Here is a 26,878-nt window from a genome sequence, read left to right as displayed (position 1 = left end):
ATAACAAGGACATGAACTATAGTAATTAACTTCAAACTTCACAACAAAATAAAAATAAACATCTCTGTATCTGGAAAGCATGTGTTCTTTGTTGTATTCATTAAATACAAGTAGAACTTGTCCCAAGGAAAAGAACTATAATTATTACACAGCTGTTGATGCTATTGTATCTTTATATCTGTTGCTTAGTAACTATCTTCTTTACTCAAGTTTCAATATTTAGAAATTATGGTCCTTAGCATAAGTACATTTAATAATCACTCATCAATTATTGCCTTCTATAAATAAAACCATTACAGATTTAAGATAAACACAGTTATTTGGAGTTTGGAGCTTTAGCTGCATGATGAGAAAAACAGAAGCAGGTAAAAACCTTGAAATAAAACTAAAATAACTTCAACAGATTGCAATGTTGCAACACTTCTTTATTATGTACATCCCTAAGAAAAACATCTCATGCCTATTGTAGATTAAAACAAAACTGCACTGAACTGGAGGAAGCACTAATATTCAGAGAAGAAACCTTTTCGTAAACAGATCAATATGCAGGATTATTTTTGCACGACAGAAATTATAGCTATACAGGAGAAAGTAAAAAAAAAAAAAAAAAAAAAGAATAAACAAAGCTAAAGGGGTAACATTAGAATCTTTGGAACAAAAGCTAGGAATTTAGAAGAAAAAGAAAAAGAAATCAGATATTTCTCTGAAAAAGAAAAATGAAACAAGAAAATCATTAATAGTGAACTTGTTTGTTGTAATAAAACAATATTGTGTCTTTGGTAACATTTTCTGTTTGTAACTTAGCTATTTCTATGATAATTATACATTTTTCTACAGAAAGGGAAGTATTTTTTGGTTGTATGATTTAACCAGAGTGCACTCATACATTATTCATCTGCTCTAATATTCAGCACTATCAACACTGAAGGGGAGGAGTTGAATTTACTCTTGGAAATGTATTCAACATTCAATGTGCACACACAGAACATTATCTTTTCCCAGCAGTGTAGATGAAAACAAAAGCCTGTTCATGCCTATACATTAGACAGGAAAATAATGCAGAACCATATATTGTTCTGAGATCAGAAGTCTCGTGTAATGTTCTGTATTAATTAACACTACAACAGGTTTTCTTATAAATGCATTACTTTGAAACATACGTTTTTTTCTTGTACATTTGTGAGTTTGTTTTATTGAATTTACTCCTTTAGTCTCAGAGAATATGTAAATGATTTGTCATAAGACATTTAAAGGGCTATGTGTGGCATTTCTGCTTTAATATATATATAACAAAATGACCCATACATTTATCATTAGAACATTGAGAATAAAGAGCTCTGACATTCTGTCAAAGAAGCCAACGTATTGGATTAAAGCGATATGACCAGACTGTATTCAGACTAAAGGGCTGGGTACTTATGTGACCACTAGAGGGAGTAGTGAGTCACTCAGCTGAGCAACAAATGCCATGGGGCCTTTGACCAAACTACTTTTAAAGTTAAAGAAAGTGACACATTAGTAGCTTTTCCATTGGACATATGCACAAAACTTTACTGATATTTATTAAAAGTCGAAAAAACAGAAGTGCATAATGTCGGTTTTTCCATTAAATTACAAATACGATAATTTGTTTATTTATTATCGCAAGATGACATGAGAAGTCATTCCATAAACATGGTAATGAACGTAAATATTGCGTTTATTTACAGATATATTCATTTTTATTATTATATATTACCCCTCTATTCCATACTAAATAAAAAAATTATTCAGTTTCCTGGTGTGTCCACACATAGTGCGCCATGTTTCTGTTAAAACTCTTCTTCTTCCCTTGTTGTAACGTCCATCAACATCCGTTTTAGTTTTTTTTTTTATTCAAAGATCTTTTCAGTGCAGTTTTGCAAGATATACCAATAGCACTATGCCTGAAAACCCACTTCTTGCCAGTGCAAAAACTTTTAATTGAAAAATGAGAGTTTTGGTGAAATTGTCGTTTTTCTATTAGGTAAATTTTTATATGCAAGTTATAGTCGCACAATTTGAGCATCAATGGTAAAGCGACTAGTGATAATAACCTAGACATGCTGGTGTTTTCAGCACTTTGACATAAAAGCACATCTTTACATAGGCATTTTCTCTGGGCCCCCCCCCCCCCCGGTTCAGGTGGTGGTGGTGGTGGTGGTGGTGGGGGGGGGGTGGGGGGGGTCATTCTCACCCTTACCTGTGATGCTAATGCAATCTGTGGATTAAAATGCCCAGATTCTGCCATTTTTTTCCAACAAAAAATGACGAAGATACGTAAGAAATATAATGCCCGCCCCACCTCATATTTATACTTTTATTCATGCTTGTTTGCTTCAATTCCAAATCGTCATATCATTGGTTATATTTGCTATATGTACATATGTCATATCTAGACCTTAATTAAGGTCTAGATATGACCATGCCATGGTAATAAAGGCATTTTAATGTTTAAAGAGACTACCTTGGAGTTTTCTTCCAGTTTGTTATCTACTTTATGAATCCCTTTTCCAAGGAGCACCTCATACAAACTCTCTTCTGGTCCTAAAAGCATTCCTTCCCATGGCTTTTTGAAAAAGTGGGAGAGAGTTTGAAGTCTGCACTTTCGATTGCAATTATCACCAGTGGTCTACAAGACTGACTTCCGATGCTATGGCGTGCTGAAAATGTCATGTGATTCAGTCAGGGGGCGGTGACAGTGGACTCCTAAGGGTTAAGCCATATTTCCTCCTAATATGCTGTCATGTATATCAAAGAGGCAGATTAAGTGAATATTATATATCAGAAGTGGTTTACTAATGATATTCTTCACTCACCGTTACTCAGATTCCCTTACCTTTTCCCTCTGATGATACTTAACACTGTATGAAAGTGAGATCCTCCTTGAGCTGAGCTGAAAGTGATTACCTACACAACAAAGCTGCAGAGCTTTATCTGACGCTAAATCCCTTTAGGTGTTATTGATTACCGGAGAGTCTTAATTACCGATCACACTCAGCCTTACCTGGCACGCAGCCCCTCATATCAGGCCCCAGGTCCTGTCCGTCAGGGCAAGCGCAGGTGTATTTGGGAGAGTGTTCGGTGATCTGCGGAGCCTTAAGACATAAGTACTCACATCCTCCATTGGCCACGTTGCCCAGATTACAACTGTCAGGGCCTGGAGATGACGACAGAAACACAGAGACATGGAGGATTTGTGGAAATAACACAAACACTTTTAATTTAATATTGTCAGAGAGTGACAGAAGATGCTGATGTACTCCCTTTGAAAGCCCACTGCACTGCATAAATTAAATCTAAAAGAATGTGTCATACGGATCGTGTTGAATGGAAGCTGAATGTATGTTTAAATCTTGCTCCAAAAAATGTCGGATGAACATCATGAATCATACATCATGAACCAAAATGGAAAAGAAGAAGAGGAAATGTAATGTTATGAGTTGTCTGCTTAATTTTTACATTACAAAGTTGTTTTGCTTGAAGAGTCTTTTTATTTTTGCTAGTCTAAGTAATGTTCTGAGTAATATTCTTATATAATAGTAATATTCTTTTTATTTTAGAGGTACTGAAGAGTCAGGTTTGATTCGTGTGTGTGTGGTTTTGATGAACTCACACCTGTCTGTGCTGAACTTGGAGAAAAGGTCAGATTCTACCTAAAAGATCTAATTTTACAGCTTTAGAAAGTAGTTGTGGTAAAGAGAGTCGAGCAGAAAAACCAGATTATGAACTAAGGGGATTTTTGTGGTCAATAAATGCTAGCCTAACAGTGCAGGTGTTAAACAAGAGCTGTGCACATGCAAAAGCACGTGCTTTTCTTAGAATTAGCTTATGGAGTGACTGACATGTTCTGCCCAGTAACTACTATTAATCAATAATAAGCCTACGACGAATGATGTCATTGAATAATGGGAGTCTCCAAGAGTCACTAAAGACTGTAAAAAGGTAATAAAGGAAATTCCTTTTTTGGCTTTTGCTTTTTCTTTTTCTCTCTGTGACGAAATGTGTGTTTGATGCTAGATTCTTTTTGTAACTTTTGCTATTTTTGCCTGAAGCAATAAATCAAGCTATTGTTTTAACTTTTTAAAACCTCAAACCTTTTTTGGCAAGTTCTTCATTTTCTCCAAGTTTGGTCCATCCATCCGAAATGTAACTGGTGAGTTAATCTAAATTATGTGACCCCCCCCCCCCCTCTGGTAAGCAGCCTAAATGGAGTAGTCCAGAGCCACCGTTGGTCTAAAAATCTCTAGAACACACAGCCTTTTGTCCAGATAACCGGAGATTTTTGGTACCAAGGTGGTTTAAAGATAAAAGAAACTGGGGCAGTAGTTCATTAACTGAAATTAATTGTGGTTTTTGAGATTTACTGCTTGTTGTGTGTTTACAAATGCATGAAAAAAACCTGGTAAGATATAAGACTCTGGTGTTAGGTAAGACTCAATCCATTGTTGCTAAATTGAAAAGATGCTGATGAAATACAGTGAAAGCTTAAAGAACAAGTTGCATGGACTGAGCTCTTGAACAGAAGAATAGAAAATGTCAAAGAAACTAACACAGATAGTGCATTCAGAATTAATATCTCTTCAGTTGAAATCTGAACTGTCCTGTTAGAGAAACTCCAGTTGCAGGCTGGGATTTGACAGATGTGTGAATGTTGTAACGCTCCTGCTGCTTTGATCACTCAACCACATTCACAAGCCTCATGATCATTTATTCATGTACCTGGGTTGACATGGACCTATGGAGGAAACATGGTCACAGACGTGTGGAAGCTGATGCGACACACACACACACACACACATACACACACACACACACACTGTGCACAAACCTTGCGGCTGGCGGAGCTGGTGGAAGACCACGATGTCATGGGGGTCGTTGAGGTTTTCCGCTAGCGTGTGGATATCTTGACCGGTCAGTCTGTTGGCCATGAAGACAGCTGCCTTATCTCTGTCAGTCCAGTATATCCGATCCTAAGACACAAAAGGAACAACTGATTCTTCATGACATGATATTGAAAGAGTATTGATAATAGTGGAAGATGTCTTAGGATTTGTATCAGACAGCTATTGTTTGGTGAATGAGTATAAATGTGTAGCTCAGGGGTGTCAAACTTATTTCAGTTCAGGGGCCACACACAGCTTAATATGATATAAAGTGCGCCGGACCAGTAAAATAATGTAAATAATAGGATAAGAACTTCTAAATAATGTCAACTCCAAAGTTTTTTTTTTTTTTTATGTTTTTGAGTAAAAAAAGTCAAATTCCATAATGAAAATGTTTACATCTACAAACCGTACTTGAACATAACATAAACAGATACGAAGTATGTGGAATCGTACCAATATTCTGCCTCTTACTAAATGTTTTGTGTATTTGTAGATCCACTGTGATCTGTAAGTTGTGATGCATATGTATAAATGATAAACTAAGGCGTAATATTGTTCAAATTGCACTTATTTTTCTCAAGAATTTTCAGGTTATTCACATTTTTTGTAAAAGGCTAGTCTGTAAATCAAAACATTTTTGTGTAATTTTACTTTTTTTACACTATAACAAAGAGGAAAAAAATGTAGTTTTCATTATTTATAGGTTATTCTGATAGTATTTTACTGGTCTGACCCACTTGAGATTGAATTGACCTAAAATGATTTGAACATCCTTGATTGTTAATATCGTCAGTGTAATTTCTGCATTTCATAAATTCATCCCAGGGGCCAGATTGGACCCTTTGGCGGGCCGGTTTTGGCCCCAGGGCCACATGTTTGACACCTATGGTAAAGCAGGTATTTTGTTTGTTTATTTTTATTGTATTGGGCTGTTGTGTTATATGTCTCGTTTGTGTGTGTGTGTGGGCACGAATGGTGTAAGATTAATGTAAATAATTAAAATTGTCATGTAATGTAGAGGAGACCCCAGGAAGAATAGCAACTGATGTTTCAGTCGCTAATGGGGATTTTAATAAATGAAATGAAATGAAAACTGTCATATTATGCCACTAATACGTACAGTATTTACACCCATACTAAAAGTATCTCAGTTCGATGTGTTCAGGTGATAGAAAATGTGTGAGTAAAACCAGTGTTGGGAGTAACAAAAGTAATGCATTACAGTAACAGATTACTTTTTGCTGTAACACAGTAGTGTAAGCCATTACTAATCAATTTTCAGTAATATTTTACTCGATATGTGTTCAACAGCACTTGCGTTACAACACACTTTTCAGCCATAATTTAATTGCTCAAATGAACAAAAAACAAAAACAAAAAAAACCAGCAAGACCTTAAGGAATCAAAAATGTGCCAGGAAAGTTCTATTTCCTGTTGGTGTTCATCCAATGGGTGACGATGGCAGAAAACAGCACATACGCTCATTACTAACCTTAACCCTGCTTTAAGAAGCTAGTTAGCATGATCCCTGTGATCAGCAATGACAACATACGCTGACGTTTCTATGACTAGTTAGAATTCTTCATCGATTATGGATTTATCTCTTTGGACCTCTGCCATCTAACAGACGTTCCAGAACCTTCATCTACAAAGAATGTGGCTGCTCGAAATAAGGCCTGGAAACGCACATTTTAATAATATGGTGCAGTATGCATGGTAAATGTCCACATATGGACATGTACATGGACTAGGGATGTAATGATTACTGGTATAACGATAAACTGCGGTAAAATTCCTGACGGTTAGTATTACCGTTTAACCCTTTCATGCACAGTGGTCACTCCAGTGGACAGCTCTTCTGCAGCTGTTGTCTTGTATATTCATGGGTTTTGTTGTTCTTTTCATTGTTTTTTTTAACACATATCTTTATTAAAGTTTTAAGACACTACATATCTTTTCTGACATGAACTGGCAACATTATGTAAATCTCTCCTGAGCATAAACCCCCAGAATCACAAGCCCTCTCCATAGTTTTCACACAATTTATCGGTAAATACATGTTTGTGTGCATTTTTAATTTTTAAAATAATTTTTATTTATTTATTTATTTATTTTTCAGAAGAAATTTTTCAATCGCATTGTTTTTTTCATGCCTAAAGAGGAATAAAAACACTCAGGAAAAAATTTTGATTAAGGTTGTCATAATTCGTGCATGAAAGGGTTAAATTCTAATTATCATGATAACCGTTTTTGATTACCGCTCTTTCAACTCAAACTTGATATGGAAAAGGGTCAAACAATGGCTATAAGTTTCCATCTTTAATGCACATTTGTATGTTTGATGTTTACATGTTAATATTTGAATGTTTCTGCCAACAGAAAGTGCATCGTAACTTTTTTTTTTTTCTTTTTCAAAATACAACTTTTTAAAAATTATTTCAGAGTGTGTATCAGTACTTTTTGAACATTTCGAGGACATTTCAACAATACCGTGATAATAATGATAACCGTGATAATTTTGGTCACAATAATCGTGATATGAAATTTTCATAGTGTTACATCCCTAATATGGACACATAGTCTCATGGAGGTGTACCCAAATTTCATTGTATGGAAATACCATGACAGTAAAATGTCTTATGTTATGTTTTGTTATGTTACTTGTCTTATCTTATGTTGTGCTATCTCATCGTATCTTATCTTGTGTTAATAACATGGTCTATAATGTCATATGTGCAGTGACTGTATTGTCATTGTATCTTGGAGGTAAGGGTGCAATACATGGACTAGGTGTAATACATAATTGTGATTATGCTGACTTGAAGATTTTGTGACTCGGTTGTTTTGTGATTGTGTGTGTCCAAATGTGAATGCAGCAATGTGTAGCACTGTTGTCCAAAATAAATTCCCCGTATGGGACAATAAAGTTAATCCTTATCCTGTCTGTTTCACTGTTTACACTCAGTGTTACATGTACCGCTGTAACATGCTACACTAGTACTAGTAGTGCTCCCTTGCAAAAGCGATTTCTGATCTCAAAGGTACTTCCATGTTAAATAAATCTACCTGCCTCCTTGGCACTGCGCCCCCTGTTTAAACATGTAAAATGTTGAAAATAAGGCAAGGCAAGTTTATTTGTATAGCACATTTCGGCAACAAGGCAATTCAAGGTGCTTCACACAAGACATTGAAATGCAATGACAGGGAAAAAGAAACATATTCAAAACATTATAAAAGAAACATGTAAAAGGTGATTAAAAACTGCAAATAAGAAAACAACACAAAACCCAAAAATATAAAAACACACATATTTAAGTAAGAGTTGCAGTGCAGAGTTTCGGAAGAGAATATCAAATTTAAAAAGTCAAAAGCCTTTTAGTCAAAGGCAGCAGTGAACAGGTGAGTCTGGAACCTGGACTGAAAAGAACTCAGACTCTCAGATATCAGACCTGATATTTTCTGGTAGTTTGTTCCAGATATATGGAGCATAGAAACTGAACGCTAATTCTTCATGTTTAGTACTGACTTTGGGAACACAGAGCAGACCTGCACCACATCACCTGAGTGGTCTGGATGGTTCATACTGGACTAGAAGGTCTCTGATGGATTTTGGGCCTAAACCATTCAGTGCTTTATATGCTAACAAGAGAATTTTAAAGTGTATTCACGGAGAATAATGAAAGTGTTCCTGCTGGGATTCAAACATCATGGACCGTAGGGTTAACTTACTGAGCTACCCATCCACATGTACTTCAGGGCTCAAATCTATGCATGCCAATGCTCTCCTACCTGTTGTATTGGGGGGGTTAGGCTCTACTGCACATGTTCCCTTTATGGCAAGAGTCTGTATGTAACTAAAAAGTAAATATAGGAGTTATGTGTTAGCTCCTGGAGGATACTGTTGGGCTTCTGTAAACTGGCTTGAGAGTCTGGTTTGAGTGTCAGTTTAATTGCAACTTAATTTTAATGAAGACATTTTTATAATACCAGGTGATTTCATGTATAGAGAATATGCATGTGACGTCACCGCAAGCGGAAGTCACCACGGTTTCGTCCACTGAGTGGCAGAAAGAGGGAGACGAGTAGCGGCTTTGGCTTGAATACTGCGAAAACTTTAGAACAATCTAAAAAATGGGGCAGAGCTGTTGTGCCATTGATTGTACAAATAGGTTTAAAAAGCACTGGGAGCTATCGTTTTAGCGGCGACCTAAAGCCAAGGACAGAAGAAGCAGATGGATTGCTGCAATTCGTAGAAATAACTGGAATCCAGGCAACGAAACCTGGATTTGTGGTTGCCATTTCGTGTCAGATAACGTTAATTTATGCTGTGTTCTTGAGTAAAATCATACCTTAAATTACATATGGTTTTGGCCAATGTTCCTTCTTAGTAAAGCTCTTAATGTTAGCATCTGTCATTTATGCCGCGTTTCCACTACGTGGAACCAGCTCTACTCGGCTCGGCTCGGCTCGACTCGGTATTCCTGGAGACCGTTTCCATTACAAGATACTACCGACTTTACAGTACCTGGTCGTCATAGCGATGCGGCATGTTACTTCCGTGTCGTCTGTTCAGAGAGTTGCTGATAAACTCGCTCGTTGCGTGTTGTCTTGTCTGAATTTTTACGTCGGCCACCAAAGACTGAGTCTCCTTGACAAACCATGGTGTAGTTTTGGGCTGTTATCATGTGAATTAATCTACCGCTATATTTACTGTCCACTTCCGCATCTGTTTTTTGTAAAATGGCGGGTCACAGAGAAAACTCTCTGACCAATCAGTGGTCTGCAGTGTTTACACGTCACGTTTTAGTGTCTGGTCCCCAGTCCTGGAACCTTGGCGGAGGTGATACCAAAAAAGTAGTACAGGGTACCAGATTCCAGGTCCTTTTTCGTAATGGAAATGCAAAATGGCCGAGCCAAGTCGAGTCGAGTCGAGCTGATACCACGCAGTGGAAACGGGGCATAAGTTCTATATTTCAGAACTGAAACGTTTTTGTCTTCATTTGTGTGATTCTGAACCTTGTGCTCTACATGATTTGTAAACTAGCTTAAACTGAGGCTAACCTAGTTTTCCAAATAAGGGGGTACTCTAGCACAAAGCTGTTGTGTCTGTGTTGGATCCAGTATTTGATGTGAACTCTACTTAAATCTCCACAGTACCAGTAGATCATCCACTCACTTGGGTCAATACTAAGGGTTCAACTCCAGTAAATCAGTAGTGAACTGTGAGCACTACTGCTGGGCCTTTACCTAGGCAATCACCGCCAAGAAAATACATCTGCACTGACAGAAAACCTCCAAAACAATAGTATGTTGAATTGAAAGCACTCACCAGCTGTAATCCTCTAATTAACGATGACAAGGATGTCAACAACTCTTTGGCTTTTGTATGCTTTCAGCCTTTGCATTGTGGATTTTCCTGGAGTTGAAATCAGGTTCATATAAATGTCAGGATACGTGATTTGTGTCCACAGATCAATGTTGGTAGACCACTTGTTGTTTGGTAGCTTGTATGGATCCATGTCCAGTCCAATTGTCTTTAATTTCATGTTATATTCCACATTTTTCCCGGTCTCGCTGTAGTTACTGCTATGCTCCACCATGTAGAGCCTGTTTGTTTTTGCCACTCAGTCTGACTTAGAGGAGTGTGGCCCAGGGGGGAAGTGACGTATGTGCATTCCCTCTATAGAACGTATTTGAACCACAAGAATGTCATTAATTCTCATGTGATAACTTTTGTTATGATTTGGCGCATCATAAATAAAATTTGATTTGATTTGATGTAACGCATTATAATTTTGAGACAGTAATATTATAAGGTAAGGAATTACTTTTAAATAACAGTAATAAGTAATCTGTAATGGATTACAGTTTACATTACGGTGAAACAGAAACAGTGAAGTAAAACATGAATTCAACGCCCGAACCGCTATCAATGCTTGGCTCATTATCCTTATAAATCTAATTTATCAGATGAAAAATCAAAAAGAAAATTACAATGAGGAAAATCTTCATTAAGCGGTATTCGTTATCTAATTCACTAGGTTGATAATGCTTATTAAATGTTGATAAACTGCTGTTATCGGTGGCTGGGACGTACAAAGCCCATTACAGAGACGTGCACATACTCATAGAACTGGAGGTAGATACGGTAACTTCTCTATTAGCGAGGAGACTCCATACAGTCTACCTGAGATAATTTATATGTAAAGGAAAAGCTTTGTCCACAAAACTATGAGTATGATAAGGTTCTCAGCTATAGTATGACCTTATTAATACATCAAACTGAAGATAAATGCTGTTGAGTTGAAAGTATCTCTGTTTTACTACCCAGCACCATCATTAGAATTGATGACTATTTATTTAGGTTTATAGAATGTCTGGTTCTGGTGGTTTCAGACTGGACAAGCCACTTTCAAAGCTGTGGTAAAACACCCTATAAACACACGCCTGTGGCCACACTGTAAATTCTGATTGACTGGGTGAGCTAAGTGTGGGCAGGATAGAAGAGGAGAATAGAAAGTAAAGGAGGCACGGTGGAATTAATGAGAGAAAAGCTGGAAAGGCAAAACACAAAGTCAGGACTGGACAGAAACTCACCAATGATGCAAAGCACAGGTGTCAAACATGCGGCCCGGGGGCCAAAACCAGCCCACCAAAGGTTCCAATCCGGCCCGTGGGATGAATTTGCAAAGTGCAAGTTAGGGCATCAAACTCAAAAATAAGATCATAATAACCTATAAATAATGACAACACCATTTTTTTCTCTTTGATTTAGTGCAAAAAACATTAAATTATAAAAATGTTTATGTTAACAAACTATCCTATAACAATAAAATGTGAATAACCTGAACAAATATGAACAACCTGAAAAGTCTGAAGAAAATTAAGCGCAATTTTAACAATATTCTGCCTGTTACTAAATGTCTTGTGCCTTTGTAGATCTGATCTGTAATACACATGTATAAATGATAAGTCAAGGCATAATATTGATAAAATTGTACTTATATTTCTTTACAAATTTCCTTTTTCTTCTCAGGTATTCACATCCTTTTTGTTTGGATAATTTGCAAATATTGGCATAATTTAATGTCATTTTTTGCACTAAAACCATATGGAGTTGTCATTATTTATTGGCTATCACGCTGTTATTGTAGTGGTTCGGCCCACTTCAGATTAAATTGAGCTGAATGTGGCCCCTGGAAGAAAATTAGTTTGACACCCCTGATGTAAAGGGTGAGGGAAGTAATGAGGTGATAATGTATTCTAAGTGGGTATAAATGTTAATAATATACCTTTAAAGTTACTACAACTAAATGAGAGAAGATACTGGAGTAATATTCTTCTTTTCGACATTTTCTTCATTTTACCAGGAAAAAGCAGATTAACATGCTGCGTAAAGTTTGTGTGAACTAATGCTATGTAATGAGTGGGTGTCGCCATAATTTTAAAAATGTTTCTAATTTTATGAATGCTGGTATTTTACAATTTACCCAGGGACAACAGCTGAAAAATAGCTTTTTTGCTAATACCGGGACATTTACAGAAATGTTCATTAACGTGTACTGGCCCTGCTAAATAAATAAATAAAAAAATAAATAAATGATCCCTACTTTATAGCAATATCCAGATAATAACCATCCCAACCTTCCTTCAAGAAAATTAAATTTAAAAACTAAATTTTGCATTTTTATTTTTCTTTATTTATACATTGATTCTTTACTTTGAGATCCTGTATGCCAAGACAATGATGAGCTGCTGTAAATGTTTTTGTTTTGTTTTTTTTTTTTACACCCATTCTCTGGATGTGTATAGTTTGTGTATTTGTCTGATTTTTCAATGTTTGAAAAAAAAAAAAAAAAAAAAAAAAAAAAAAAAAAACTAAATTTTTTCAATAAAAAAAGAATTAAAAAACAAACAAACAAACAAAAACCAGTGTATCTCTGTTAGAGGAGTACATCTGGATTAAAACTTTAAATGTCTTCTTCAATTTTTGCATTTAAAAGAATGTATAAATCCAGTATAATAACAAAATATAGAACATTATCTGAATAAGTGAATATCTAGTTAGAATACAAAAGAATGCAGAAAATATTATATTATTGTGTATTGGCTATTTGTAATTAATTAAGTAACACAGACTATCACAATTAGGAGACATTATCACATTTATAAATGTTTGTATTTGCAGTAAATATTTAAAGTCCATACAAATATTATGGTTTATATTAAAAAAGGTTGATTATGTAAATCTGATTGTGTGTGAGGTGACTAAAAAGTGTATGTCAATGGTTTGTACGAATGTTTTGTGTTATTGTAAAAAAAAAAAAGTATATATAACAAAGTGTGTTAACAAAGCAAAGAAAATAGAAGGAATTTAATTATTAGTTTGTAAAAAGGAGGTGGGAGTCTATAAGTTATACTTCTTCCTACTCGTTTTTGAGCATTTAAATTTTGTTTGACATGTTCTATGGTTCTTTGTTGTCTGATGGTTTTATGTGCTAACTAACTAACATTCCACTGTTTCTGCATTTTGCATAATGGCTGCTAAATGTCACCAAAAAACTACATTTATTGTTCTAAAATCGATAATCTGGTACTAATATGTTGCATTTTATCAAACCTACCAGCTGTTACGTGCGTCACTGAACCGCACTGTTCATCCATCATCATACACTTTTATCTCTTATTGCTGTAATTAACTTGTGATTTGTTTCCTTTCTGCCCAGTTGCCGTTGGCTGTGAGGATAAAAGCCAGAGGGATAGAGTGCTGTGCTGTTCTGCACACTGCTGGCAGCATCACAACATGTCGATATCTTTATTTAATAGTTGCTGTTTTTCAGTTTCTGTTTGTTGTCTCTGTTTTGTAGCTGATTGTCCTTTTAGTCAGGGGTTAACGGGCGTCTCCCTGTTTCATGCCTTTTGCCGTGGTACCCTCCATCACTTCCTTGTTTAGTTGTGAGTAATATTATTTGGTATTAACCCATAAAGACCTAGTGTTACTTTTGTGGCAATTTCTAAATGATTTTTTTTTTTTTTTTACCTTTTTTAAGGGATTTATCACAATGTATTCTAATATCATGCTCTGTATTTTACATTTTTAAGTGAAAATCAGGTATTTTCCTATATTTAATTCACTGATCATGTAGATGCTCATAAAAGCTCAGATTAACATTGAGGGTTATTATATAAAAAACGGAAAAAAGCAAAGTAAAAGTGACTTTTTTAGTATATACAGTCGTGGAAAAAAATATTAGACCATCAAGACATCAAAAACAATGTTATGCAATCAAGTACTAACTCTTGTGTGTATCATGTGACTGAAACAGACAGAAAAGAAAACATAGAATGTCTAAAAGCACTGTTTGTGTCAGTATAATGCCATAGATATTGATGTAAGAACTGAAGTGATTTTGGTTATTATCAAGAAAACCATGGAAAATGGATAGATATCAGCTCTGAAATTAAACTCTTATGAGCTACTTTTGTTGTTATCATTATATTTGTCCCAACAAATGTACATTTAGTTGTACCAGGAATTAAAATGAACAAGAAATTGAAGAAAACAAGGGGTGGTCTAATAATTTTTTTCTGCGACAGTATCCTTATCCTTGCACAAAAACAAATACTAAATAAAATATACAAAAAGCTTGCTCAATATGACTGATAAAGAAATATATACAACCTGTAGCAGAGTTAGCTTTTTGTATGTTATAATATTTCTTTTTGTTTGTGTATATTGTCAATATTTTTTCAGCATAATTTGGTGATACTTTTAGTCCAAAACAGAGTGGTCTAATAATTTTTTTCAGTGACTGTATATCATTAACTGAACATAAACCAGTATCTCCATCCACTGTCATTGATCCAACTCTGTGGGTTTTACTGGCGAATCAATGTTGCAGAAGATGACGGTGTTTCCACGGTAACTACGATGGATCCTCTGAACGTCCAAACGGGTCATATCTGATGATTATTAAAAAGATGACAAACTGTATTTTACACCAATTACTTACATGTATTGATAGGATTAGTAGATTAACACTTATTTAACTTTTTATATCAGTAAATGATTTTGATCGCCGTTGGACGTTTGGGTCTTTATGGGTTAAATTTGCTTTTTCACTTGAGTTTAGCGTTGGCATCTTATGTGTTATGGTCTCTTTGTCAAGGACTATCAGGTTTCAGCCATTGTAAACCCACTGTAGACCACTTTATCACTTTGACTTTTCAATTCGACAGTTATTCACTTTATAATGAAAACAAAGATTGCTCTGACAGTGTTGAATTTTGGTTACACTGGCCAGTTAATTAACTGTTCATTGTTAACCCTGATCGTTTTTTTCTTTAACTGAGAAGCGGTACAACAGAAACAAGTTTCAAGTATGCGGTAGTAATATTTCTCATTCATTTCCCTCTCTTGCAATGGATTTTCATGCCTGAAATTCATCCTATTTGGATAAAAACAGCTCACTTCTTGCTTATTAATTGACATGTTTGGCTTATTCTCCTTGTTTATTCCCACCACTTTAAAAAAGACACAATTACAGGCGGCAGCTGACACTTTTTGCTGTTGCCTTAGAAACTACAAACTAATTTCCGCCAAGTGACAAGACAATAGGCACCGATGCTACCGCGTGCATGTGTATGTGCATGTGTGTCGAGTCAGTCACTGAATCAGAAAGAGATGGTAATATGTGGTACGGGACAGCAAGCTCCACTCAATAACACTGAGACGGTGCATGTTTAACACAAAGGCTAACATCCTGAACAGGAAGGTCACCTTGTAGTCACAGCGGGGCAGAGAGCAAACAATGATCGATTACTGTATGTATTACCAGAGGGAATCTATTATCATTTATCTGATTTAAACTACAGTGCTAGCTCACTGTGCAGCACCGAGTAAACCTCAATAAATTCTGAAGGTTATGCTTGAGCTTATATTAACTATGTTACATTGGTGGGGGAAGTACTCAGATGTTTTATTTGAGTAAAAGAAGCAATATCGCAGTGTAAAAATACTGCATTATTAATGAAAGTAATGTTTTACTGACAAAAGACCAGCCTTCAAAACCTTAAGAATCAAAGTATGAGCATCAAGACTTAGTTAAAACTGCAGCGCTTGATAGTTTTTAGCATCACTGGGCAAAAATTCCATGTTTATCTTTTAGAATATAGTGATTTAAAAGGTCTGAGAGGACTTGTGCATCTACTCATTACCTGTGTTTCCAGGCTGTAGAAAATCTACCCAGTGATGCCCTGATTTTTGCTAATCACAGGCATTTTCGTATTTAGGTGAGTGAGCTGTTTCGTTAGAGTCACACCAAGATATTTAATACTTTGTGATTGCAATTTTATTTGCTAAGTTCTCTATATTTGTGGGGATGGGGTATAATTAAAGGTCAAGATCTGTGTTTTATTTACATTTATTTTGTATCCTGAATGTTCATCGAATTTATTTATGAGATGCATGAGCTGAGCAAACGTCGTATTAGGACTGTCTAAGTATATCCTAATATCATCAGCAAACAGACTTATTATAAGTTCCTGTTCATTAAATTAATCTCTTTTATTTCCTCACTCTGCCTGATCGCCTGATTCCCTAAATATACAGGGTGTATAAACAAAAAAAACTATACATTTTGAAAAATTACCTGCACTGTAATTATCCGCATTTAATAATTTTTGTAATTTTCTTTTAAGGACGTCGGTATGTAGGGGATTGGTGGATATTTGTCCAAATTTACAGGCCCAGGTTTTCATGTTTGGGTAAGCAGGGGCAAATTGTGCAATTCAAGTAAAAACTGGTTTGCACGAAGTAGTGGTGGGATTTAAATCCAATCAAAGGTCATGGGAGGGGACAACGGCATCCATCTTGTTTTCCACAAAATTGCCAGGTTACAGCATTAACACTTTGGCCACCATGTCAATTTCATTTCTTTACCCATGGCAGCTGTTCCTGTCTTTTGAAGTTAATTCAACTTGTTTAGGCCTGAAAATGTCACTGAGGACAGGCCAAGTTAGGGTTAGGGTTAACCCTGCTCACTTATGCATGAAAACCTGGGTCTGTAAATTTGGACAAATATCCACCAATCCCCTACCTACCGACGTCCATAAAAGAAAATTCCAAAAATTAACAAATGCAGAACTGGGGGTAATTTTTCAAAATGTACGTTTTTTTGATACACCCTGTATATAGCAAAGAGGAGCGGTGATAAGCAGCATCCCTGTCATGTACCCCTTCCTAACATTATTCTTTCTGTTAGGCTCCCATTAACTTTTATTCTGGCTTGAGGATGTGGTGGAAAAATGTACTTTTTATATTTTATACTCTTTATATTTTATACTTTTAATATAATTTTTAATACATGCTGAGTCATTATTCATTATGTGTGATGTTTACCACTCTGTAACACCCCCGACTCGGGAACGGAGTTGAGTTAAAACCCAAACACCTAAATGTTTGGATATGTGATGGCGCCTGCATGCTAGATATTATTTAAACAAGGAACCGGAAGGACTGGTATGGAGTGGTATGATTTAAATATGGGGTTGTCATTTGGGTGTCACCATTGGGGGGGTTGGATTTTTGGTCTATATAATCTTTAATATTTTCATGGTTAATCAGACTTCACTTACAGAGTTTCTCTGTGATTGACTTCTCAATAAATGCATTTATTTATTTTAACTCTAACTTTCTCTCCTCCTCTTTGTGTGTGGGTTATCAGTTGAACATTTCCACAACAAGGATTTTGATAGATAATTTTAATGCAATTAATTGAGTCTTTATTGAATCTAAATCGTTCTAGTACTAAATATAGGAAGTTCCAATCACAGGTGTTTTCATTGATCAGATTCTATTCTCAGATACAACACGTCTCAACGCAGAAGCTTGGAAAACTGCCTTCACTTTTCTACAATAGCATGAACCACTGTCAGGTTATCTATCTTTATATTTGTTTGGACTGAGGGGAGAGACTTGCAGAAAAAAGGTATTTTCAATTCTTGGTGTTTTCCCCAGATTTTAGCTCCTGCAGCTTTAATCTTAATAATAACAAGTGTTCAGAGAACGCAAACCTCCGACAAGCACCCCGAATGGTGTGCATGTGTGGGTCGACTATTTCTTTTTAAATTAAACAGTTTCAAGGTTGTTCCATACAGTAGAAAAAGTTGAAGCTTGGTACCAGTCATGTGTATGTCAAATTATATTAAATTCCAATCAATATTTTTTGAGTTCTAATTTCAAATGTGTGGTAAATGGGATTTTCAATGTTAAATGTAAATGTCCACAGAGTCCACATTCCACAGTGGATGTGGACAATTTTGTGCCAGATACAAGATATTGTTCTAAGCTACGGGTGGATCAAATTGGAGGCTAATCGGAGTCGTTTTGAATTTTTTATGAATTTTCGAAAATTGTTCAATGATGAAAGATAGGAAAATTGTAGATTTTGTGACCTTGCTGTGACCTTGAACTTTGGCCTACTTGGCCCAAAATTTAATGGGTTGGTCCCAGGGCCTAAGCCTATCTGTGGGGAAGATTTGGGAAAGATGGTTGGAATGGTTTTCCCCTAAAGTTGCTAACAAAAAAAAAAAAAAAAATGCAAACAAACACACAAAGCAAAATGATCACAATACCTCCTGGCAGAGGTAAAAATAATAATAATATAATAATGGATTAGATTTCTATAGCATTTTTGAAGGCACCCAAAGCACTTTACATTATAGATCCATTATTCATTCACACTCTGGTGGTGGTAAACTACATTTGTAGCCACAGTTGCCCTGGGGAATGCTGACGGAAGCTTGGCTACCAATTCGCACCAAATGGCCCCTCCGACCACCACAGTGGGTGGGTGACGTGTCTTGCCCAAGGACACAACGGCACATGACTAGAGTGGGATTCGAACCGTCAACCCATCGGTTTACTGGATGACCCGCTATACCTCCTGAGCCATGGCCACTTAAAGTACAATATGCTGTTTCAGAATAATGCATGCTACAAGATTATAATTACTCATTCATTAATGTGTTGATAATATTTTGGCTGCTAATGGTGATGATCATTTTACTTACTCACAATATCCTAGTAACTAATAGTAGGACAGTAATAGTAATTCATTAAATCAGTTTTTACTTTTATCAGTAACATGGATCTGGAGTGTATGATAAACCCTGCTCCTTTAGGACGCTGGGTGTCCCTGCCAGATTCAGTCATTTACGCATAGAGTCATGGATCAGCTGTACCCGGCCCGGTGTGCACTGGTCTATAAAATACCTCCTCGTTATTCTCTGACACCCACTAGGAGGGGAGACTCCTCACAGCAGCAGATCAGCAGCAGCATGTTCTTTAGTTTCTTCCATACATTAACACACAATCAGACACATCTTACACTACCGACATACTGACTTCCCCATGATATGTTAATTACTGTTAATTATTTGCGCTATTTGCACAGAACCATAACCGGTACCCTTATAGTCTCACTCAAACCCATTGGTTTTGTCCACATTGTGTATTGTGTATTTTGAAATGTTATCTTACTTGTTTATTTGATTTTATTTGCTTACTGAAGCAAATTCCTAGCAATATGAACCCTGCTTACTTACATGGGAATAACCTCCTGAGACCCAGCAATGCATTTTTGTCCTCTGTAGGGGACAAAAGTTTCACAGTTTTACTTTAAAAATGCTGTCCATTGCAAAGGACAATGCATTATTTTATTTTATTTTTTTTAATTAAAAAAAAAAAAAAAAAAATTTAAAAAATGTAGTTGAAAAAACTGTTGCATTATGTGGTTTCCAATAAAAACAATTGTTTAGTGTAAAAAAAGGAAAAACTTTCACTTTCCTAAGTCTCAGGAGGATAAACATAGATAGATAGATAGATAGATAGATAGATAGATAGATAGATAGATAGATAGATAGATAGATAGATAGATAGATAGATAGATAGATAGATAGATAGATAGATAGATAGATAGATAGATAGATAGATAGATAGATAGATAGATAGATAGATAGATAGATACTTTATTAATCCTGAGGGAAATTCAGTAATTCAGATCAATTCAATTCAATTCAGGAAATCATTTCTAGATTGAGCTGGGCTGTGATAAAAATAACTAATTAAAGTAACCTGAAATATACCAAAGTAAAATGTACAATGCACATGATTAAAGAAGCATAAAGGGGCAGAAACTGAAATGCTCAATAAAGAATCTCATGACTGAAGGAAATGCACTTAATGCTGTTTTGGTTATTTCTTTGGTAAAGGTTAAATTGTATGAAGGTCTTTTTGGTTAATTGAGTTCATTTTTGGGTATGTATTGCCTTTTGAGTTTGTTATCTTCTTAAAAGACTTCATTGTTGATTCATTAGGTTACTTTTGTTTAACTTGATTAATAAAACCCTTAAAGTCATTTAACCCTTTCATGCGCGAATTATGAGAACCTTAACCAAGGTTTTTGCCTGAGTGTTTTTATTTCTCTTTAATCATGAAAAAAACAATGTGATTGAAAAATTTCTTATGAAAAATAAATTTTATATATATATATATATATATATATATATATATATATATATATATATATATATATTCTTAAAAGTGTTAAAAATACATTTAAAAACAAAAAAGTAATAAAAAAAAAAATTCTCATGAACCCATTTTTCATGAAGTTGCAAAAATGTCAACTCAGCTAGACACCATGCGTTTAATTTTTGAAGCGAAGAAACATGTATTTACTGATAAATTGCGTGAAAACGATAACTATTACGCTCAGGGGAGATCTACACAGCGTTACGAATTCATGTCAGAAAAGATATGTAAAGTGTTAAAACTTTAATAAATATATGTGCAAAAAAACAAAACAACAAAATCCATAAATATACAAGAGAACAGCTGTAGAACAGCTGTCCACTGCAGTGACCAGTATGCATGAAAGGGTTAATTTCGATGGTGTCCTTTCTTTATGTTGGGGTCTCCTTTCCCTTTGAGCCAACTTACTTTCTTATTGTTTGGAGACCGTAACAATACAGACATTTGAAGAAAGCATTCTCAAGTAACAAGACTGGTTCAGTAAAGCATGAACCACCACTGTGTTGCTATGGTCACAACGGCAACATAAAGATAAGGTTTAGTTGTCAGAGAAAACATCTCCTGGAACATCTTCTCCGCCCTCTGAGCTCAGTGTAATCCAAGTGGATATTTTCAAAAGCGGCCTGTTCTACCACTAAATGAATTCTGTATCTCAGCTCCCTCAGAGACTGATCTGCTCTCTGTGAAGTCCCTCTGCGGAGTGTGAGCCACTAGGGTGATGTCATTACCACCCATTTGTAACTCGCTGGGACTCTGCAGCAACATCTACTGCTGGGATCTCTCAGCAGTTGACATCTGCAGCCACATGCAGATGTCAACAGGAGCATACTGGCGAGTCGGCATAAACACAAATAGCTGTACTGCTTGGCAGAGAACCAGAGTCGAGTTTCTCTGATGGACTGGCTGGTTGGCAGGGAACCAGTAGCAGTGCTGTGCTGTGCTTTGGGCTGCTCTTTCCTCCAAATATAAATAAAAAATTCTCTGTAGTCTGTTTAAAGATTTTAACCACACAGCCCCAGGAGAAACCCACAAGGACAACTGAGCAAAGTTAATTGAATTAACTGACATTACGTTATACTAACGTTCAAAGATATGACTATGTAAGAGTAGAAATGTGTCTACTTGGGCATCAGTGACTTCAGATTTTTTCAGATCGACTTATTTGTCAATAAAGTCGAAGTCGAGTCGACTAGTCGTATGATGACGTCATCACATTGGGTACGGTTACATGATGTTTCTTAAATCCAATTTATTTTTCCAGAAGAAATTAATCCGGACCTAAAGTACTTTCTCTTCTGTTTACATGGAAATGTTAAACCCGAATAAAGGTTTACATGACAAATGTTTATTCAGTTCTCGCAGCCCTTCTGTTAGCTTAGCTTAGCATAGTCACTGCATTTCCATGGTCACACGTAGCCAGTTTTTTAAAAGTGATTTGTAGTCTTCTGTAGGTGATTTTGTGAAATCCGATTCTCCCTAATTATTTCTTTAGATCCGCGACTTACTGCACTCATACAATCTTGGGACTGTTGTGTTGACGGAAGTTGTAAAATCTTCCTTTTGGTAGGGATGCATGCACTAAATTAGCTTTGCTTTACCGTTTTAGCTTTGCATTAGTTTTTATTTCCCAAGATTTTATTACTTTATTATACTTTATTTATTACATGGCCATGATTTGAGCCTACTAAAGTTTACCAGAACATTAACAATTTACAGTAAAGAGCAGAATAAAAAACTTGAAAGACACAAGCAGCAGCAGTCCTCCTCAGACATTTTAACCAAAACAAAATATAAGCTAAAACTAGGGATGCAAATTATCGATTAATCCATTAATCATTAGTTGGCTGACTTTATCAATCGATTAACAATTAATTGATAAGCGGTGATGTTCCTGAGAAGCTGAATTTCTCTTTCGATAGGGTCTATAAGAATAAAAGCTAAAATCTGTTTATATACTTCATGAAAAAAGCATGTCATATTCCATAATTACTGACTTATTGAACCATTGGATACAGTATAGGCAAAGGCATTTATGTAGTAGAACATAATACATTCTGGAGAGAAATTCAATAAAATACATGGATCTGAAGAGGGGCAGTTTAGAAGAAATAGGCATTTCTGACTTTGTATCCCTGACATGATGAAGCGAGATTTCAACGGAGATGCCCCCCCACGCTATTTTTGCGAGGCCACCAGGGTGAGCACGGGACATAGCTGTGGCCCAGATCTGGAGCCTGGAGGATGTTTTCAACTTCTGTCTCACTGACCAGATAGTCCAGAGGTTGGACTAGACCAACCTCCAGGGAAAACGCTCCGATCCGATACCGACCCCGCATTTGTGCATGTATTTAGGCAGGGCTGCACCACTCCTACAAACTGACGGGTCGGTCTGTGTTTGGCTCCATGTCCCTAAAGCCATTCTAACTCATCAACGTCACGATCCGGTTCAATGACCGGCTATCCCAGCCACAGCGTCGTAGCGCGGACAAACCGGCAGCCTTCGGACAGGTGTGGAAAAGAGCAATTAACCGACAATTAATAATTTAATCGAGCAAATTCTTATCAACAATGAATTGATAGTTGATTAATTGTTTACATCCCTAGTCAACTCCTCCAAACTAATGTCAATTTGTGCCACAGATGTTGACGCATCAACAAAGTGGCTTTTCTGTTAATGCCCTAGTGTCTACAGGTAGAGGTTTTGTTGAATTTTTTTGTGATCCTGCATGATTTCTGTTTCTCCATCTGCCTTGTAAGGTAACATGACTTGAGCAGCAGGAAATCAGAAAATACTTGTTTCATTTGAATAGAAGTGGGAGTTACATGATTGCTAGACATTTGCATTGTATTTTATTTTGTTGAAAGGATGCTTGTTTTACCGGTGTTTTAACTCAAAAGTTCTCAAGTGAGACAGCAATTTTTTTTTTTTGTTTCGAAGAAAACATTAAAAAATGATGAAATGCAACATGATTTAGAATCCCCCCCACCTTGACATATACCATTACTGTAAACCTTGACAGCTGACTTTGACAACACCCACTTTAATTCCGACCATCAAACTGCAGGCCTTTGTGAAACTAATAAACTATAGATGTGACAAGTTGCATGAAGCTAGATGATGGCGTGACAGCTGTACAAAATCTTTGAAATCTATTGCTGAGTGTTACAACATGAGGCGGTGTGTTAAATCAATAAAGTTAAAAAAGATAGGCACACACAAACCTCAAAAACAGCCAAAGCATAAGGGTGTCCCAGTCTCTCTGCCAAAGACAAGTGTGTTCTGCGGTGGGCTCCGTTCAGATCCACGCTGGAAATGAGATGCAGCTTCGAATCCACCCAGTAGAGACGCTTGTTGGCTACATCTGAGGAAAGCACACGTGCATTATCACACACAGAACTGACTTTCCTAAGCCGAGCAGAAATTGATTGTCTTTGCGGTAAGCACTCTGACCAACAAATCCCTTTAGGTAGTATTGATTACCTTTTAAAATGTCAGATTCTCACTATTACACCATCTCAAGTTTTACTGTGTCGATGCATACACTCTGAAGTATTTCAAATTTTAATCACCATAAATCTGTTTTTCCCATTACAAATTAAACATTTTGCTACAGTAGTTCAAGGACTCCTGCCCCGTCGTTCAATAACATGATCTGGACTTTTTATTTTCAGCTAACACAATAGCTGTGAGGACGTGTAAAACATAGAAATGTCATATACAACAGCCCTTACCTAAAGTGATGCCATTTGGCCATTCGATGTTATCAGACACCAGCACCTGTCGGTCCACTCCATTCATCCCGGCCTTCTCTATTTTGGCTCGAGAGCCCCAGTCCGACCAGTACATGAAGCTACGTTGAACAAATACAGCATATTTATCATGTTATTCCAGACTGTTTATGTGGTTCTGCAGTGCATGGCGAAAATCTTTATGCCGTTCATTCATTTTCGGAACCACTTAATCCATGAGAGGGTTGTGGGGGTGCTGTTCAACAACAACAGAAAATGTGTTTTTATGCGAGAAGACAAACATACATACAGTCTAAAACAATTAAAACTTTTAAAAAGATGTACAAATTAACTATTATTCGAAAATATAGAGCTCAGGGTTGACTAAAGAAAATACTTGTTTAAAAGACTAGGATCAATATTGGTAGTTGAGATAAGGATACGATTTACCTGAATTAAAATTAAATATGTTTTCTATTCTATTGTATATTTAGCAATTATTACATTGAAAAAAAATTTGTTTGTTTTCATGTGGAAAGATTGTGTTAATTGGGGTCGCCTGGAATTCAAATGGGGTTACCTGAAACCTGAAAAAAAAATTAATTTACTAATAAAAAATATATGGTGAGTAATATACAGTATGGTGGGTTGAGAAAGATAATCCCAATACATAAAAGACATGACAAACTGTGAAGCTGAAACTGCAGCACTGTGGTTCTGTTTATCTGTCAAATGTTCATTGTGGTCAGTTTCAGATGCCGCAGCTCTTTCATAATTCATAGTTTGAGTTCTTGTTTGTTCAGTATTAATTGTCAGCCTTGTAAATCCAAGCTGGACTGACTGTACATATCCTGACCAAGGAAAATCAAATTCTCACTTTGTGCAGTAATCTAGACCTGGATTTTCTACCTCCGTCCATAATAATATACATTATATAGACTAAATGTCGTGCAAAATTAAGGTTTATTTGCAGCATAGTATTGCAAACTATTACATGATCACAAACAAATTAGGTGTAGCAAAAAAAAACAAACAACAACAAAAAAAACCATCTTTGCTTTCAATGTCTGGGGTCACCAGAAATTTGTGATGTTAAAATGGGGTCACGAGCCTAAAAAGGTTGGGAATCACTGGCCTAAACCCTTTCGGTTGTATTGTATATGGAACAATGGATATATTGTTTTTGTTTGCTTAAAGTAATAAATGACCAAATAAACTACTACTACTACTACTACTACATGCTGTTTCTGAAACAGAAATCAGAATTTCTCCAGCACATTAGGATTTTGAGCTATGTAAATACGAGAAAAAAACAAAAACTTTTTCCAATCTTGCACCAGGAGCTTTTTACTGTGTTTTCACAATTGGATGATAATATGTGAAATTTATGTATACACATGATCTTCAAGACCACTGAAGAATAAACATTAGCTTTGGCTCTAAAATGTTTCAAACTCTGTCCCTAGTTCTTAGGGTTCAAGCCCGTTGGTACATAGTTTTCATTTCATAAATACTGAATAAAATCATCACTTAAATCACTCAAACTAGGTGGAAAATATCAATGTGTAAGAGGAGGAAATTTTGAGTGAGATTCTGCAACTCAACGGTTCATATGCTTTTATCATGTCTGCTGAGACTGATTTTTTTTTTCTCAACTTTTGTTGTTTTGGAACATTTTTGAAATAGAAAAAGAAACTTTTCATCACCACATGAAAGGTTTAATATACTAACATAGCACACATGATTTGACGAGGGCGTATTAGAGCCACATAAGAAAATAAAAACACTTGTCACTACGAGAATAAAGTCGTAATATAATGAGAATAAAGTCATAGTTTAAAAAAAAAAACATTATTTAACAAGAACAAAGTCATAATATTTTGAGCATAAAGTCATAATATAATGAGAATAAAGTCATAGTTTCAAAAAACTTATTATTTAACGCAATAAAGTCGTAATATTTCAAGAATAAAGTTATAATATAATGAGAATAAAGTCACACCCACTCATCGAATAATGGAAAACTTGGAACATTTTGTAAAGTTCTACTTTCATTTGGGGTTTATGCACAAAGGCCAAATACTGAGCCTATCCCACCATCAACACATTATCATTAGTGTAAGGACTTTAAAGCAAGTTTGCACACATTTGGGTTTGTTTTGTCATAAGAACCAAACTGATTTGGAGAAAATTGCCTCTTTTGTGGAGGAGAAACTGACGAAGTGATCAGCTGTAGGGCTGTCGGTGGTTACACCAGATCTATAGGGTTTGTTGTTTCTCAAAAAACTGTGAGAATTCTACTCAGAGTTTTGGAGTCCAACAGAAGTGAAAGTTGCTGCTTCGCTTGTTGCATTTGCAGTAAAACCAGAAAATCTATTGAATTTTCAAAATATTACGACTTTGATCTCATAAAAGTACAACTCTATTCTCGTAGTGACAAGCATTTTGTATTTTCTTATGTGGCCTTAATACGCCGTCGTATGATTTCGATCGCAATTTCTATAAATATTTTTATAAAACAGTGTTTACTGAAGTCCACCTTATGGGAGCTGTCCATTCAGCACCACAAAACCAAAACTGAAAACGAAAACCCACATACCTCTGTGCTGTCTTTTAGGTGTCTTGTGTTCCTTAAGCAGGTTAAGGC

The 26,878-nt window shown here is 35.9% G+C and overlaps 1 protein-coding gene across 2 annotated transcripts in view; it reads right to left on the bottom strand.

The window, feature by feature from the left end:
• The window catches only part of LOC115436528 (low-density lipoprotein receptor-related protein 8-like), a 262,795-nt gene that overhangs the window by 9,093 nt on the left and 226,824 nt on the right, over nt 1-26,878 (bottom strand). For both annotated transcript variants that reach the window (XM_030159392.1, XM_030159393.1), the window contains exons 12-15: nt 24,235-24,353; nt 23,725-23,864; nt 4,850-4,991; nt 3,026-3,178 (exon numbers count right to left, since the gene is read on the bottom strand). In XM_030159392.1, coding sequence (XP_030015252.1) covers nt 3,026-3,178; nt 4,850-4,991; nt 23,725-23,864; nt 24,235-24,353 — 554 coding nt within the window. The remainder of the gene's footprint in view (nt 1-3,025; nt 3,179-4,849; nt 4,992-23,724; nt 23,865-24,234; nt 24,354-26,878) is intronic.

This window comes from Sphaeramia orbicularis, chromosome 17 (genome assembly GCF_902148855.1).
Source record: "Sphaeramia orbicularis chromosome 17, fSphaOr1.1, whole genome shotgun sequence".
NCBI lineage: Eukaryota > Metazoa > Chordata > Actinopteri > Kurtiformes > Apogonidae > Sphaeramia > Sphaeramia orbicularis.
The sequence above is the reverse complement of the archived record's forward strand: the minus strand, read 5'-3'. Positions and strand labels throughout refer to the sequence as shown.